General features: G+C 41.5%; 1 protein-coding gene across 3 annotated transcripts; it reads right to left on the reverse strand.

Moving 5' to 3' along the window:
- Positions 1-7,414: 7,414 nt before the first annotated feature.
- LOC103023408 (golgin subfamily A member 6-like protein 22) lies at positions 7,415-13,561 on the reverse strand. 3 transcript variants are annotated; one of them, XM_049463326.1, is made up of 7 exons: positions 13,497-13,561; positions 10,047-12,926; positions 9,558-9,655; positions 9,379-9,460; positions 9,199-9,267; positions 8,267-8,417; positions 7,415-8,151 (listed from the first exon to the last, which is right to left on the reverse strand). In XM_049463326.1, exons 2-7 carry the CDS (start codon positions 12,867-12,869, stop codon positions 8,030-8,032), a joined length of 3,345 nt encoding a protein of 1,114 aa, XP_049319283.1. In that variant the 5' UTR covers positions 12,870-12,926; positions 13,497-13,561; the 3' UTR covers positions 7,415-8,029. The 3 variants fall into 3 exon arrangements, with proteins under 3 accessions (XP_049319283.1, XP_049319285.1, XP_049319284.1); XM_049463328.1 differs by lacking the exon at positions 13,497-13,561 and having other exon boundaries at positions 10,047-10,967; positions 11,184-13,469; XM_049463327.1 differs by lacking the exon at positions 13,497-13,561 and having other exon boundaries at positions 10,047-11,084; positions 11,184-13,468.
- Between the last annotated feature and the right edge of the window lie 875 nt (positions 13,562-14,436).

Genomic DNA, 14,436 nt, shown 5'->3' on the forward strand with positions numbered 1-14,436 from the left:
ATTTGATATACTGTCTCATTATTATGCAATACTATAGTCGTTTTTCAAAGATGTAGTTTGCTTTTGGAAAAAATGGTATCAGAAAAATGACTAAATCTAAAAATAATGATTTAGTATTTTAAATTAAGGAGATTCTCAAAATGATGACTTAGCATCTCAAAATAATGAGATAACATCTCAAAATAATGAGATTGTGGTTCAAAATGATACTGCAGTATCTCAAAATTATGACTTAGTATTTTAAATTAAGGAGATTGTCAAAATGATGACTTAGTATCTTAGTATTTCTTTACTACAAAAAGAGGGGCTTACAGAGCCTCCCCCCTCCCCCACCTCGGAGCATCTGACCACCTCACCATTATGCTAATGCCAGCTTACAGACCACTGGTTAAAGTCTCCAAACCAGTTCTGAAGCAGGTACGAGTGTGGCCAGAGGGTTCCTCAGAGGCACTTCAGGACTGTTTCAGCACAACAGACTGGAACATGTTTAGAGAGGCTGCCACCCACAACAACTCCACGGACATTCAGGAGTACACAGAAACTGTCTCTGCCTACATCACCAAGTGCATTGATGATGTAACCGACCTCAAGACCATCACTGTTCGGGCTAATCAGAAGCCATGGCTGACAGGAGAGGTCCACAAGCTCCTGAAGGCTAGAAATGCAGCCTTCACAGCTGGAGACCAGGCAGGCCTGAGGACAGCCAGGGCCAACCTGTCCCGCGGCATCAGGAAAGCTAAGAGGCAGTACTCCAAGAAGATATCCCAACGCTTCAGCGACAGCAGAGACACACGGAACCTGTGGCAAGGGATTCAGTCTATCACAGGCTACAAACCCCATCCACAGACCTGCAACAGCGACACATCTCTGCTGAACGACCTGAATGGATTCTTCGCAAGGTTCGAGCCACTCAACAACACACCCGCCCAGAAATCCATCCCTCCTCCTGGTGACCAGGTGCTAACGCTCTCCCAAGACAGTGTGAGGAGAGCATTCAGCAGGATCAATGCTCGAAAATCTCCTGGACCTGACAACATTCCTGGTCGTGTGCTGAAGGACTGTGCCTGGGAACTCGCAGAGGTTTATACGGACATCTACAACACCTCTCTGAGTCAGGCAGTGGTTCCCACATGCTTCAAAGCCACCACCATCATCCCTGTCCCTAAGAAGGCATCGCCATCCTGTCTCAACGACTATCGTCCGGTTGCACTCACCCCCATCCTCATGAAGTGCTTCGAACGACTAGTCATGCACCATATCAAGTCTTCACTCCCCTCCTCCCTGGACCCCTACCAGTTTGCATATCGGTCAAATCGCTCGACCGATGATGCCATCTCCACTGTTCTCCACTCAGCCCTCACACACCTGGACAAGAAAGACACCTACGTCAGAATGCTGTTTGTTGACTTCAGTTCAGCATTCAACACAATCATCCCCCAACAGCTCATACACAAACTGGACAGTCTGGGGCTGAGCACTTCCCTGTGCAACTGGCTGTTGGACTTCCTGACTGGTAGACCACAGGCAGTGCGGGTTGGCAGCAACACATCCAGCATCACCACACTGAACACAGGGGCTCCCCAAGGATGTGTACTGAGCCCCCTCCTGTTCACTCTGCTGACCCACGACTGCACACCAGAACACACCTCCAACCTCTTCGTCAAGTTTGCGGATGACACGACGGTGGTGGGTCTCATCAGCAACAACGATGAGTCACACTACAGGAGCGAGGTGAGCCGCCTGGCCTCCTGGTGCAAACACAACAATCTCTCTCTGAACACAGAGAAGACTAAGGAGATTGTTGTGGACTTCAGGAGAACTCACACACTGCACACTCCTCTGTCCATCAACGGAACTGCTGTGGAGAGGGTGAGCAGCACCAAGTTCCTGGGTGTGCACGTCACAGAGGACCTCTCCTGGAGCACCAACTCAGCATCACTGGCCAGGAAGGCAAACCAGCGTCTCTACTTTCTCCGCAAGCTGAGAAGAGCTGGAACCCCCACCCCCATCATGACCACTTTCTACAGAGGGGCCATCGAGAGCATCCTGACCAGCTGTTTCACCGTGTGGTACGGGGCCTGCACAGCATCCTGCCGCAGGACCCTCCAGCGCATCGTGAGAGCAGCTGAGAAGATCGTTGGCACCTCTCTCCCCTCCCTTCAGGACCTGTACAGCTCCCGCCTCACGCGGAAAGCCCTCCGTCTGGCAGGAGATCCCTCCCACCCACTACACAGCTTCTTCAGCCTGCTGCCATCAGGGAGGAGACTGCGGAGTCTCGGGGCGAGGACCAGCAGACTGCGAGACAGCCCCATCCATCAGGCTGTGAGGATGCTGAACTCTCTTCCCGCACTACCCCCCATCCCAATCCTGCCCACAGCACACACACTCTCATCATCCTGACCCCACATCCTCCCACCAACACAGTACTGAAACTCTGCACTAGAACACACACAGTACTGTAACTTTTGTAAAGGACCTGCACTACACACCCAATACCTGCACTACTGTTACGCTGCACTGTCATACACACTTTAATTCCCCAAGAACTGGGAACTTTAAGAACTTTACCAGCCTTAAGCTAGATACAACATTGCACTACTGTTATACGGGTTCTATTTATATTGTCACTTGATCTTAATCACCATTAATATTGCACTATTATCTTCTGTCTCACAAATGTCTATTGTGTTTTTGTTGTATTGTACATATAGTGTCTCCCACTCATTTAGATTTAGATTATATATTTATTTCTTTTTATTTCTATTTATATATCTATTTCACCCCCACCACTACTGCACCTTGTTCTGTCTCATGTATGTCTGTGTCCCTGCTGCTGTATTGTACACATAGTGTCTCCCCTTTTTCTTTATTTTTCTTTATTATCCATTATCTGTACTTGCTGTAAAATTGGGAAGGAGAGTAACGTAATTTCAATTCTATGTATGTCCTGTACATATGCAGCATTGACAATAAAACTACTTGACTTGACTTGACTTGAAAATAATGAGATAACATCTCATAATTATGACTTGGTATCACAAATTAATAAGAATCTCAAAATGATGACTAATCTTAAAATAATTACTTCGTATCTCAAAATAATTCGATAACATCTCAAAAATATGACTTAGTATCTCAAAATAATGAGATTGTGTATAAAATGACATTGTAATATCTCAAAATAATGACTTAATATCTTAAAATAATGAGATAAAATCTTAAAATTATGACTTAGTATCTCAAATGAACAAGAATCTCAAAATGATGGTTTAATATCTTAATATAATGACTGTATCTCAAAATAATGAGATAACATTTTAAAATAATGACTTATTGTCGCAAAATAATGAGATAAGATCTTAAATCAATGACATTGTATCTCAAAATATGACTTAGCATCCGTGAAAGCAGTGTACAATATAATGACGTTCAAACAGATTAAATATATTTTATTAAATATATCAATAAAAAAATAGGAGGCATATATGTACTACAATTATTATTATTATTATTATTATTATTATGTATTTATTTTGCTATTTGATACAAAAACTAAATCTCCCTATTCTTATTTTTATGCCATATCCAATGGCATATTATACCTGCCCAATAAAAAACTTTTTTTTTTGCTTTCCAATATTTTATGAGCCATGATTATTGATCAGCATGCTCCTTCTGATCTAACTTAGCTTTATAAAGCTTTATTAGATGTGAGGAGATTGTGTGCGGAGTGTTAAAGGACACAGCTTGAAGGAACAATCATGGGTAAATTATATTATTAGAACCAGGTAGCTGGTTCCAGATGGTCTAACACAGGGGTTCTTAACCTTTTCCATCTCACGGCCACCTGTTTATTACAAGAAAGCCAAGAAAAGGCCAGTTTTTAAATGTTTATTTATTTGAGCAATAGCTTATAACTCATTTGTATTCAGTCACAGAAAGTGTGAAGTTTTTAAGCTTTTCTGAGTGAAGATATTCATGGGATATATACCAGTTAGCAGTTAAAACCCTGCTATGAGAAGCAGCACAGCACATGTGGCTGCAAGACGTTCTACACATAATGCACATATATGGAGTGAATTTTGGGCCTAAAAAATAAAATAAAATTTGCAATCAAAATGCTAAGAATCAAAGGCAAAATTTGTATGTTGCAAATTCAAAAGCGAAAAAATATATAGCAAATATATATTTTGATATATAGTTACTTTATTATCCTTTGCAGTTAATTAAAAATTATTTCAGTTCAGATTTTGCCAGTCTTTGCTTTTATTTTTGTGTTTTTGTGAATTTTCTGTTTTTTCAGATTAAATTATTTCAGTTTAGATTTTGCCAGTTTTTGTGTCTTTTATTTTTGTGTTTTTGTGAATTTTTATGTTAAACACTTTTGCTTCTGGAATCTCTCATTTGCTTCTGCTTTAGTTGTCTGAGTTTTGCCACACTTTTCACTGGTGGGCAGGGCTTAGAAGAAGGCGTTCGCCTTGAGTCTCCATTGGTCAGTTGGTTTTGGACTGACTGCTGCTGGTTCCCTGAACCCTTGTCTGAGACTGACCACGCCCACCCTGCCAGCTTCCAGAATTCTTCCAAACATGGGACGCCTTCTTCTAAGCCCCGCCCACCCGTGAAAAGTGTGCCAAAACTCAGAGGCAAAAAACTGAAGCAGAAGCAAAGGAGAGATTCTAGAAGCAAAAGTCTTTAACAGAAAAATAAAATAAAATAAAAAAATTCACAAAAACACAAAAATAAAATCAAAAACTGGCAAAATCTAAACTGAAATAATTTTCAAAAAACTGCAAAGGATAATAAAGTAACCAAATATACTTTTTTAAATATATATATGCTATATTTTGCAACATACAATTTTTGCTTTAGATTCTTAACATTTTGATTGCGGATTTAATTTTTTTGTTTAAACTTTTGTCACAAAATTCACTCCATACACATATGACCAGCATAACCATGTTGAACAAACAGCTTGACTGGAATAAGTAAACCAGTATATTTCCTGCTGCATAAAAAGCTAAACCATTAAGCTGAAAGGAAATCATGCGTAATGCCGCTTAATTGTGCTTTATCATGGATGAGTAGGCTTTCAAGCTTTCATCTTGATCATCAAAGGCCAGGTTAGACCAGGGATTCTCAACCTGTGGGTCATGGACCACCATTGGGCCTTGAAGCATCATCTAATCCTGGTTCTTATATCATCTTTAGCTGGAGGCAATAGTCCGTAGGAGGCTGGTACCTGCACTTGTTATGCACTGTGTCGTACAGCACCACTCAGCTGTTCTGTGATTGGCCGAAACACAGTTGAAATCATTATGATCCTGCGCTTCTGCTGCACCGAAATCTGTGTTTTTGCTCATTGAAAATTCGCATCTGTGCTGCACATCCCATTAAAAACATGTCAAAGTCATAAAACTATAAGTAAAAATATATATATAAAAATTGTATACATAAAAAAACAAAGCACAATCACTTTTTTAAAACAATAAACAATATAGAATGTGGTAGTGTGAAGACAAGTGGTCAGGAGGTTACCGGAGAGAGGTGATGTAGAGACATAAAAACAGTCTGGAACCAAGTATTCCTTTTTTTAAGTGTTTATTGTGACCACCGAAGCACCAAACCCAAAAACAAAACGAAACATACAATATATACAAAACTATTTACACACTATACACTGGAAGGAGTTTTAAGGTGGATTGGCAGCTACCACCAAAATGCTCTTTAAATAGATACCTTCCTGTCGGCATACCAGCCACACTCAACCAGTGCCCCCCCAAATAATGTACCCGTCTGTGGGTAAGACAACTGTACACAATTGTTATTGTACACTATTTACATATTTATAGTATAGAAGACATGCATGCAACCATTTAGAAGTCCAGGTAAATATTAATTATAATGTTGTGATGGTAATGTATTGTTTTCTCTGTTTTTCCTTCCACATGTTCCCCAGGCCCCCCTGCCTCAGGACAATCCTTTGTCTCTACCAAGACCTTAAGGACCCGGATGCCGCCATTTGCACAGGATCCAGGTGAGTACTCTAAGAATGTCTACTATTATGTCTTACTATTACTAATAGCTACAATTTTTGACGCTTTTAAGGTGGAACAGAACATTTAAATTGGATTTCAACATTGACAAACAAAACGTATGACAAACGCATGAGTAGTTTTATAGTAAACTGGTTTATCGCAATAGTTTATGTTAAAACTTTTTTTTAAATCTTTTTATTAGGTTACTTTGAAAATTAAGAATAGGCAAGCTTTTTAAAAGGCATTAGCTTATATATATATATTAGATATATAAATATATTTCTACAATTCTTCCCTTAACATTTAATATTGTAAAATGTGACAGTGTCAAAATATGGGGATGAAATGGGACAAAAGCTGGGCGTTATCTACTGAAATTTTTAGTTGCATTGTTATTTTCTATTTATTTAGAATTAAATAAGAAACGATTCCTGTGGGAGAGATCCTGTAGAATAGCCAATATCATTGTATAGTATTGTTTGTTTTTGCAGGATTAACTGTGGATTTCGCTCCATAATATATTATTTATGACTATAAAGGTTATTGTGTGGTATATAAGTGCTAACTTAGCTGATATATAATGAAAGTGAGACACTGTAAGGATTGTAAGACTTGTAGTCCTGCGCTGTACTGGTTTCCATTTACAACCTGAAGAAATACTTGACGCCCCCAATTATCATTGTGTAATTCACACCCTGCTGTTACCTAAATCTACATGTTAGTGGTGTGGAATTGTGGTTGTACTTTGAGATGCATGCAGGGGGTGAGCTGAGGTTTATATATCTATACTATAAAAAGTGAAAGTCTGGTGTTTGTGTTGAGAGTACAGATCCATCATACACTTAACAAGAGTAGGAACACAAGTACTGTCAGTCACACGCACATATTACTCAATAGATATTTTATTTTCTAATTAAATTAAGAAATTGAAAAGATGTTCTGGATTTGAGACGACCAGTGTAGCCGTGTCCTGCTGAGCCACCAAAACTTTGGCGTGAGCTAGATTATCACTGTTGGAATTTAGCAATGTGGTGGACTAGGATGTGCTGCTGCTTGTTTAGAACAGGGGTGTCCAAACTTGTTTTTGTTGGGGGCCAGAAGGAGAAATATATTTGAAGTCACGGGCCACAGACTCTGTAATAAAACAAATAATGAAATATAACACTTTAAATAATACTTTTTTTCTAGAAATGCGCACTCTCTCTGCTTTTAGACTCTTTTGCTCCGTTTTTCTGCGCTAGAAATGCGCACCCTCTCCGCTTTTAGACTCTTTGGCCCGTTTTTCGGAGCTAGAAATGCGCACTCTCTCTGCTTTTAGACTCTTTGGCCCGTTTTTCGGAGCTAGAAATGCGCACTCTCTCTGCTTTTAGACTCTTTGGCCCGTTTTTCGGAGCTAGAAATGCGCACTCTCTCTGCTTTTAGACTCTTTGGCCCGTTTTTCGGAGCTAGAAATGCGCACTCTCTCTGCTTTTAGACTCTTCGGCCCGATTTTCGGAGCTAGAAATGCGCACCCTCTCCGCTTTTAGACTCTTTGGCCCAATTTTCGGCGCTAGAAATGCACACCCTCTCCGCTTTTAGACTCTTTGGCCCGTTTCTGATACCTAGCGTTCAAACTTTGAATCTCACATTATATAAACCCTGCTTAACAGCGGGCCAACTTTCATTCTATTTCTTAAATACCTCGCGGGCCGCTCCAAAACAGGAAACGGGCCGCAAATGGCCCTCGGGCCGTAGTTTGGACACCCCTGGGTTTGAATGAAAATGTGCAGCAACACCGGCCCCAATCGAGCCAACAATACATGATAACTACTCATAAATCCCACAGTGAGCAAGCCACAGGCGACAGTGGCAAGGAAAAACTCCCTCAAAGCTGGAGGAAGAAACCTTGGGAGGAACCCGGCTCACAGGGGAGACCCATCCTCCTCTGGTCATAAACTTATTGATAAAAAATCACATTCCACCACATTAATCGAATATAATGCCCGAACAGGTGCTCATTTGGCCTCAAAGCAGGCCAGGCTCACGGCGAAGGCTTGCAGAGCACTAAAAGGGGCTCTGTAGTCCAGAATGAACCACTTCTCATCTCTCCGCCCGAACTGCATCATGATATGGTCCGCTGTGGAAACACAAACAGAGAACCCAGACGTGAGGAACATAAGAGCGCAGAGCAACAGCGGAAGAAAAGAAAGGCGGATTGATGGAGAGAAAATGGAAACACCTAGTAGACTCACGTTTTTCGGGAGAGATGAGCTGGAAGTTCTTCACTGATGCTTTTGCAGCTCTTCCCTTAAAGTCGAGGCAGTAGGTGCGCTTCTCCGGGTTCCAGAATGGCTTCTTGTTCTCCAGTTTCATCTTTTTCCCACACCTGCCGGCTGGATTTCCCTGTTAACAATAGAAAGAAAAAAAACACAAGTTTAACCCAATAACGCAATGGTTTAATAAGCATTATCACCATAAAAAACAAAACTCAAAATTGTTCACGTTAATGTGATGATTTTTAAGTCATATATTTATATATATTTATCTAAACTATATGAAACTAATTGCCTCCACCAACATTAATAAGTTTAACTGAATTAAAAAGTTTAACATGCTAATGCTAATTGTAGTTGATCCTTATTGTAGTCGGGGCCAAACCAAACCAAACTACTTTACTTTGCACTACTGCACATGCTCAGTTTGACTCTTTACTTGAATGGGGTCTACTGAACAATTCTGCAGGGGTTTTCACCTATTAGCATATAGTGCCCTCCGCAACCTCACTCACCATCAGTGTGTAGTCATTCCCCACAGGCTGCTGCTTGTTTTTTAATGGGATTTATTTATATATACAGTATGTGTTGTGTAATAGTGTATATTAACTATAGTCTGGCCTCCGTGTTGTAGGCTAAAAGAGCAAGTTACTAAGTGTGACTAATTAACTCAAATGAACAAAAAATATAAATGTGTGCCCACTTTATAAATTTGTTTTAATGTAAAATGTGTCATTTTACGTTTTTACAGTCCTATTTTACTGATCTATAGCGCACGCTATCTTGAAATGTTGAGTTTTCTCAACTTTTCCTCAACAATTTTGACAGTGTACTGATGATACTGCGAAACAAAGTGTGTGAGACAGGCTAGTCTGTCCTCTTTAACTCTTAAAATAATTTTAAAAACTTACCTCAGACCCATTCTTGCACATGCAGTGTAAGATAACGCTGGTCTTGTCATCCTTTAAAAGGCTGAGCTTCTACAAACAGAGAACATACAATGTTGGTAAGCCATGTGTTGTGTATATGTTTAGTACTATAGTAGTGTGTGTGTATATGTATATATTTATACAGTAACTGCATGTACTCACATAGCTGATGGTCAAAATGTCTTCTTCTTCTTTAGCAGGGTTCGTTCTGTGCAGCGTGAACTTTGTAGCACTGCTGTTGTATCTATAAGAAACACAGAGAAGCTTTAGAGCACATGGTTCTGATCCACTCAGAGAGATGAATTAAACTCTTTCACGATTGGTCACAAATTTGGACGTACCTTAGTTCAGCCACAATTTTTTCGTTAAGGCACAACTTATTGCACATTGTGATTTCATAGGCCTTTTTGGACTTGTTCTTCCTGGCGAACATCAGTAACTGCAGAAGAAGTAGATGGACAGAGAAAAGTATTACATTTGCACTCATTTGTACGTTACCTACAGTTTCTTAGTAGCGCCCCTCAACCCTAACCTACCGTCAGTGTGTAGTCTTAACCCTTAAACCGCTATCAAGGCTACCTTCCTTTAATAATGGTTTAAGTTTGCCTGGTCACAGTGTTGTAGGCTATAAGAGCAAGTTACCATTTTCTACACTGTAAATGTTGATGATGTTTTATCCAGTAATAAGAACCAATGACTCATATCATCGTTAAATCATGTTGGAAGTGTTGATTTAAGGAATTTCTAGCTATATAAACCCTGGCGTTTTGACATTTTTGCTATGACGTGTTGCTATGTACTCAATTATGGCCATTACATACATTACTTACCAAGAAGTTCTTCTCGGTGTACATGGAGTAGAGGGTCTTGTTCTTGTCTTCTCTGTACTGCTGCACACAGCACTGTACCATCTCCTTGTGAAAGGGTGGCACCAAGACGGACTGCTGCTGGTCTACCCCACTGTCTGTGATCTCCTCTGGAGCCTCCAAGGTCTCTGATGGCTCTTTCAGAGGGCTGACTTCCTCACAGCCAGTGGAGCTCTTCTCCTGAGCCACCTCAGGAACTTCCTCAGGCTCAGCAATGGGGTTCAGGGATTTGACTATGATGAACCGGGGTATGGAGATTGGCTCCTCCTTCTCTTCCTCTTGCTCAGGGCTCTCTTGCTCTTTCTTCTCCTGAGTCAAACCACAGCTTCTCCTTTTACCCACAATGCCGCAGTGTCTGCTCCCGTTTTCAGTTGTTCTAAAGATGCGTTCTTCTGAAGAGAACCTCTTCTTCATCAGTTCCCTCTTTCTCTGCATCTCCCGGGCCATATGTTCTCTTCTGGCCTCCTGAATCTTCTGGACTTCCTGCACATCCAGCTCAGACTTCCTGCCTTTCTGCTCAGCCTCTTCCTCTTCATCTCTTTTATCTTTAGACTCCATTTCTCTCCATTTCTCCTCCTGCTCTAACTCTATCTCTTTCTCCTTCTCTCGCTGTCTCTCCTCCTGCTCTCTCTCTAACTCCTGTTTTCTCTCCTCCTCCTGCTGCAGCCTCTCTTTTAGAGCTCTCTTCTCCTGCACTCTTTCTATCTCCCTTCTTCTCATCTCTTTCTCCTTCTCTCGCTGTCTTTCCTCTAGAGCTCTCTCCTCCTGCACTCTTTCTGTCTCCCTTCTTCTCATCTCTTTCTCCTTCTCTTGCTCCCTCTCTAACTCCTGTTTTCTCTCCTCCTCCTGCACTCTCTCTATCTCCCTTCTTCTCATCTTTTTCGCCTTCTTTTGCCTTCTCTCTTCTAGCACTCTCTCCTCATGCACTCCCTCAATCTCCCTTATTCTCTCCTCCTCTTCCTCCTGCACTCTCTCTATCTCCCTTCTTCTCATCTTTTTCTCCTTCTTTTGCCTTCTCTCCTCATGCACTCCCTCAATCTCCCTTTTTCTCTCCTCTTCCTCCTGCACTCTCTCTATCTTCCTTCTTCTCATCTTTTTCACCTTCTTTTGCCTTCTCTCTTCTAGCACTCTCTCCTCATGCACTCTCTCAATCTCCCTTTTCCTCTCCTCCTCTTCCTCCTGCACTCTCTCTATCTCCCTTCTTCTCATCTTTTTTTCCTTCTTTTGCCTTCTCTCTTCTAGCACTCTCTCAATCTCCCTTTTTCTCTCCTCCTCTTCCTCCTGCATTCTCTTTTTCTCCCTTCTTCTAATCTCTTTCTCCTTCTCTTTCTCTATCTCTTCTAGAGCTCTCTCCTCCTGCACTCTCTCAGTCTCCCTTCTTATCTCCTCTTCCTCCTTTTCATGCTCTCTCTTTCTCTCCATCTCTTGCTGAATCGCCTCCATCCTTTTTTCCATCTTCTTCTTCCTCCTCTCCTGTCGTCTCTCAAACGCTCTCATGCTCTCTTCCTGCTCCTTCTCCATCATTTTCTTTTGCTCCTCTAGCTTCCTTTTCATCTCTCTCTCCTTTTCTTCCATCCTTTCTCTCTCCCTCACCATCTCCTCCTCTTTCTCCTCGAGTGCTCTCTGTTTCTCAGCTCTAACTTCCTCCTCTCTCATTCTTTCGCTCTTCTGGCGCCACAGAATAAGCTCCTCTTCCTCCTGCATTTTTCTCATATCTTCTCTCTGTTTCTCTTCTTCTTCCTTTATCTTCCTCTCCATTTCTTTCTCTCTCTCCTCGTACTGCCTCTTCATCTGTCTTTTTCTCTTCTCGTGATCTTCCTCCATCTTTTTCCTAAGCTCTTCCAGTCTCCTTTTCATCTCTCTCTCCTTCTCTTCCATTATTTTCTTCTCTCTAACCAACTCCTCTTCTTTCTCCTTCAGTTCTCTTTCTATTTTCTCCTCCAGAGCTCTCTGGAGCTGTCTCTCCTCCTGTTCTCTTTCCTTCCCCACCTGTCTCTCTCTCTCAGTCTCTTCCTGAATACCCATCTCTCTCTCTATCATTGCCCTCTTCTCAACCTCTATCTGAGCCTCCATCTCCTGGCGCTTCTGGTCCAGCTCCTCAAGGCTCTGCTTCATCCTCGTTTTCTTTTCTTCTCTCCTTCTATCTTCTTCTCGCTCCTTCTCCTTCTTTCTCTCAAGCTCCTGCTGGGCCTCCAGTCTAGTCTGAAGGTTCTCCAGCTGCCTCCTGAGCTCCTCCTCGAACCCTGAGGTTGGAGGTGGCGACTGCCTCGCCCTGAAGCTCCTGCATCTTCTTTCTTCCTTGAACTGCTCTAACTGCCTCACTTGCTCCTTTAGTTTCTCGAGCTGCTTCTTCAGCATGTGCTCCTTCGCTCTCCACTCCAGACGCTCCTTCTCCTTCTGGCTCTGGATCTGCTGAAGGAGGAGTGAGCTCTGTCGCTCCACACTGAATTCACTCTTCCTGAGGCCTCGCTCCTTCTTCCTATCAAAGACGATCTCCGGCTGGCAATCATGCACCGTCTGGCTTCTCCACCACTCTCTTTCTCTCCTCTGCTCTCTCTCCTTTTCCATCTCTCTCTGCCTCCTCTTTGTCTCAAGCTTCTTCTCCTCCTTCTCTATCTTCTTCATCTGCCTCTTGAGCTTCTCCAGCTTCTTCTCCGACTTTATCCTGTCTGTCTGAAGCTGCAGCAGCATGGCCTCCTGGTTCATCTGCTCCTGCATTCGTCTCTCATCACGGAAAAATGAGACAAAGTCTCTCCATAACCAACAAATCTCTTGAACCAACTTCATCCTGGATCTTGGATCACTGCAGTTCTACTCTCTGAAGTTCTGGTCTCTGTTCTGAACCTTTATCAGAAAAAAAAAAACAGAGAAAAACATTTTGGAAGGAAACAAAAAAATTCCCCAAAATTGACAGAACTCCTTATAATCCGGTGCTCCTTATGTATGAATTCTACCAGTCAGGTATTAAGGAGCAGTAAAGCCACTCCACTGAAGTACAGAGTTATACAGGAGTTTCAGTGAAGTTTCTCCAACACTAAGACTGGAGTAGCATTAGCATTAGCCGCTAGCTAGCTCTAGCACCAGCGCTAGCTCTTTAGCTGTTCAGAAATGAATATTATCCACCTGTAGACTGCTGCTAAGCCCGGCAAGCACTGCTAGAGCAGCATTAGCTTTAGCTGATAACTGTGCTCAGCGCTAACTTTTTGGCTGTTCAGAGGTGAGTATTATCAGCCTGTAGTCTGCTGCTAAGCCCGGCAAGCACTGCTGGAGCAGCATTAGCTTTAGCTGCTAATCATAGTAAGCGTTAACTCTTTCTCTGTTCAGAGGTGAGTATATCAGACTGTAGTCTGTGTGTTTACTGTGTTAAAACAAGCTACGCGGGACAAAACGCTAGCTAATTTCGCCCTGGCTTACCGGAACACTCGGGGTTCCTCAGTGTAGCAGTTAGTCGCTAATGCTCCAGTAGTGTATTTCATTACATTCATGCCAATAAAGCACAAGATAGATAGATAGATAGATAGATAGATAGATAGATAGATAGATAGATAGATAGATAGATAGATAGATCCTCTTACCTTGAGGTTGTACTGCTGTCTGAGGCTCAGGGTTCTAAACTGCTTCCTTTAGAACCTGGAATGGGCCGGTTGCCACGGAGACGCTGCTGACAGGCCCGGAATGTTATGACATCACTAAAGTTCCATATGAATGACCTCAGACCTCAACATCAACATTTACTTATGGTTTAATCAACGTTATATTAAGGTTGAATCAATGTTATATACATATATATTCATTTTGGCATATAATGTATAAGTACTAGTAAAAGGTTTGGACACACCTTAACTACAGTGCTTTTTTATTATTTTAAAATGTGCATAGTAGATTAATACTAACCTCATCTTAATTATGAAGAAAAACAACAAAACAGAATATGTTTCATATTTTAGATCAGTAACCTCTCAAAGTAGCATCCTCGTATCTCAAAATGACGTAGTATCTTAAAATAATGAGATAACATCTAAAAATTATGACTTAGTATTAGGGGTGTGCCATATCGTATCGTACGCGATAATATCGCCAAAAGTTTTGAATATCGTGAACGATATTATACCCTGAAATATCTTGACATATCACCCACCACTAATTATCACATCAGGGTGCTACTTTTTTGCCGTTTTTAGCAAAAGAAAAATTCACACTGTTCTCATTTCCCATTATATATCTACTAGAGACTATAGATTATATCTGTCCAGTATCATTTATTTTACTGTAATCCTGGATATATATGGAGATATTTGGAGTGCATTACTAGTATCATGACATTCTGGATCATTGACTTCTGTTACAAATCTGA

Source organism: Astyanax mexicanus, chromosome 14 (assembly GCF_023375975.1).
Source record: "Astyanax mexicanus isolate ESR-SI-001 chromosome 14, AstMex3_surface, whole genome shotgun sequence".
NCBI classification, from domain to species: Eukaryota; Metazoa; Chordata; class Actinopteri; order Characiformes; family Acestrorhamphidae; genus Astyanax; species Astyanax mexicanus.

Excerpts from the sequence above, each read along its gene's own strand:
- LOC103023408 (XM_049463326.1), bottom strand. The coding sequence starts at position 12,869 with ATGAAGTTGGTTCAAGAGATTTGTTGGTTATGGAGAGACTTTGTCTCA. Across the intron at positions 9,461-9,557 it reads AAAATTGTGGCTGAACTAAG|ATACAACAGCAGTGCTACAA; the intron begins GTACGTCCAAAT and ends TGTTTCTTATAG. Across the intron at positions 8,418-9,198 it reads TGTGCAAGAATGGGTCTGAG|GGAAATCCAGCCGGCAGGTG; the intron begins GTAAGTTTTTAA and ends TATTGTTAACAG.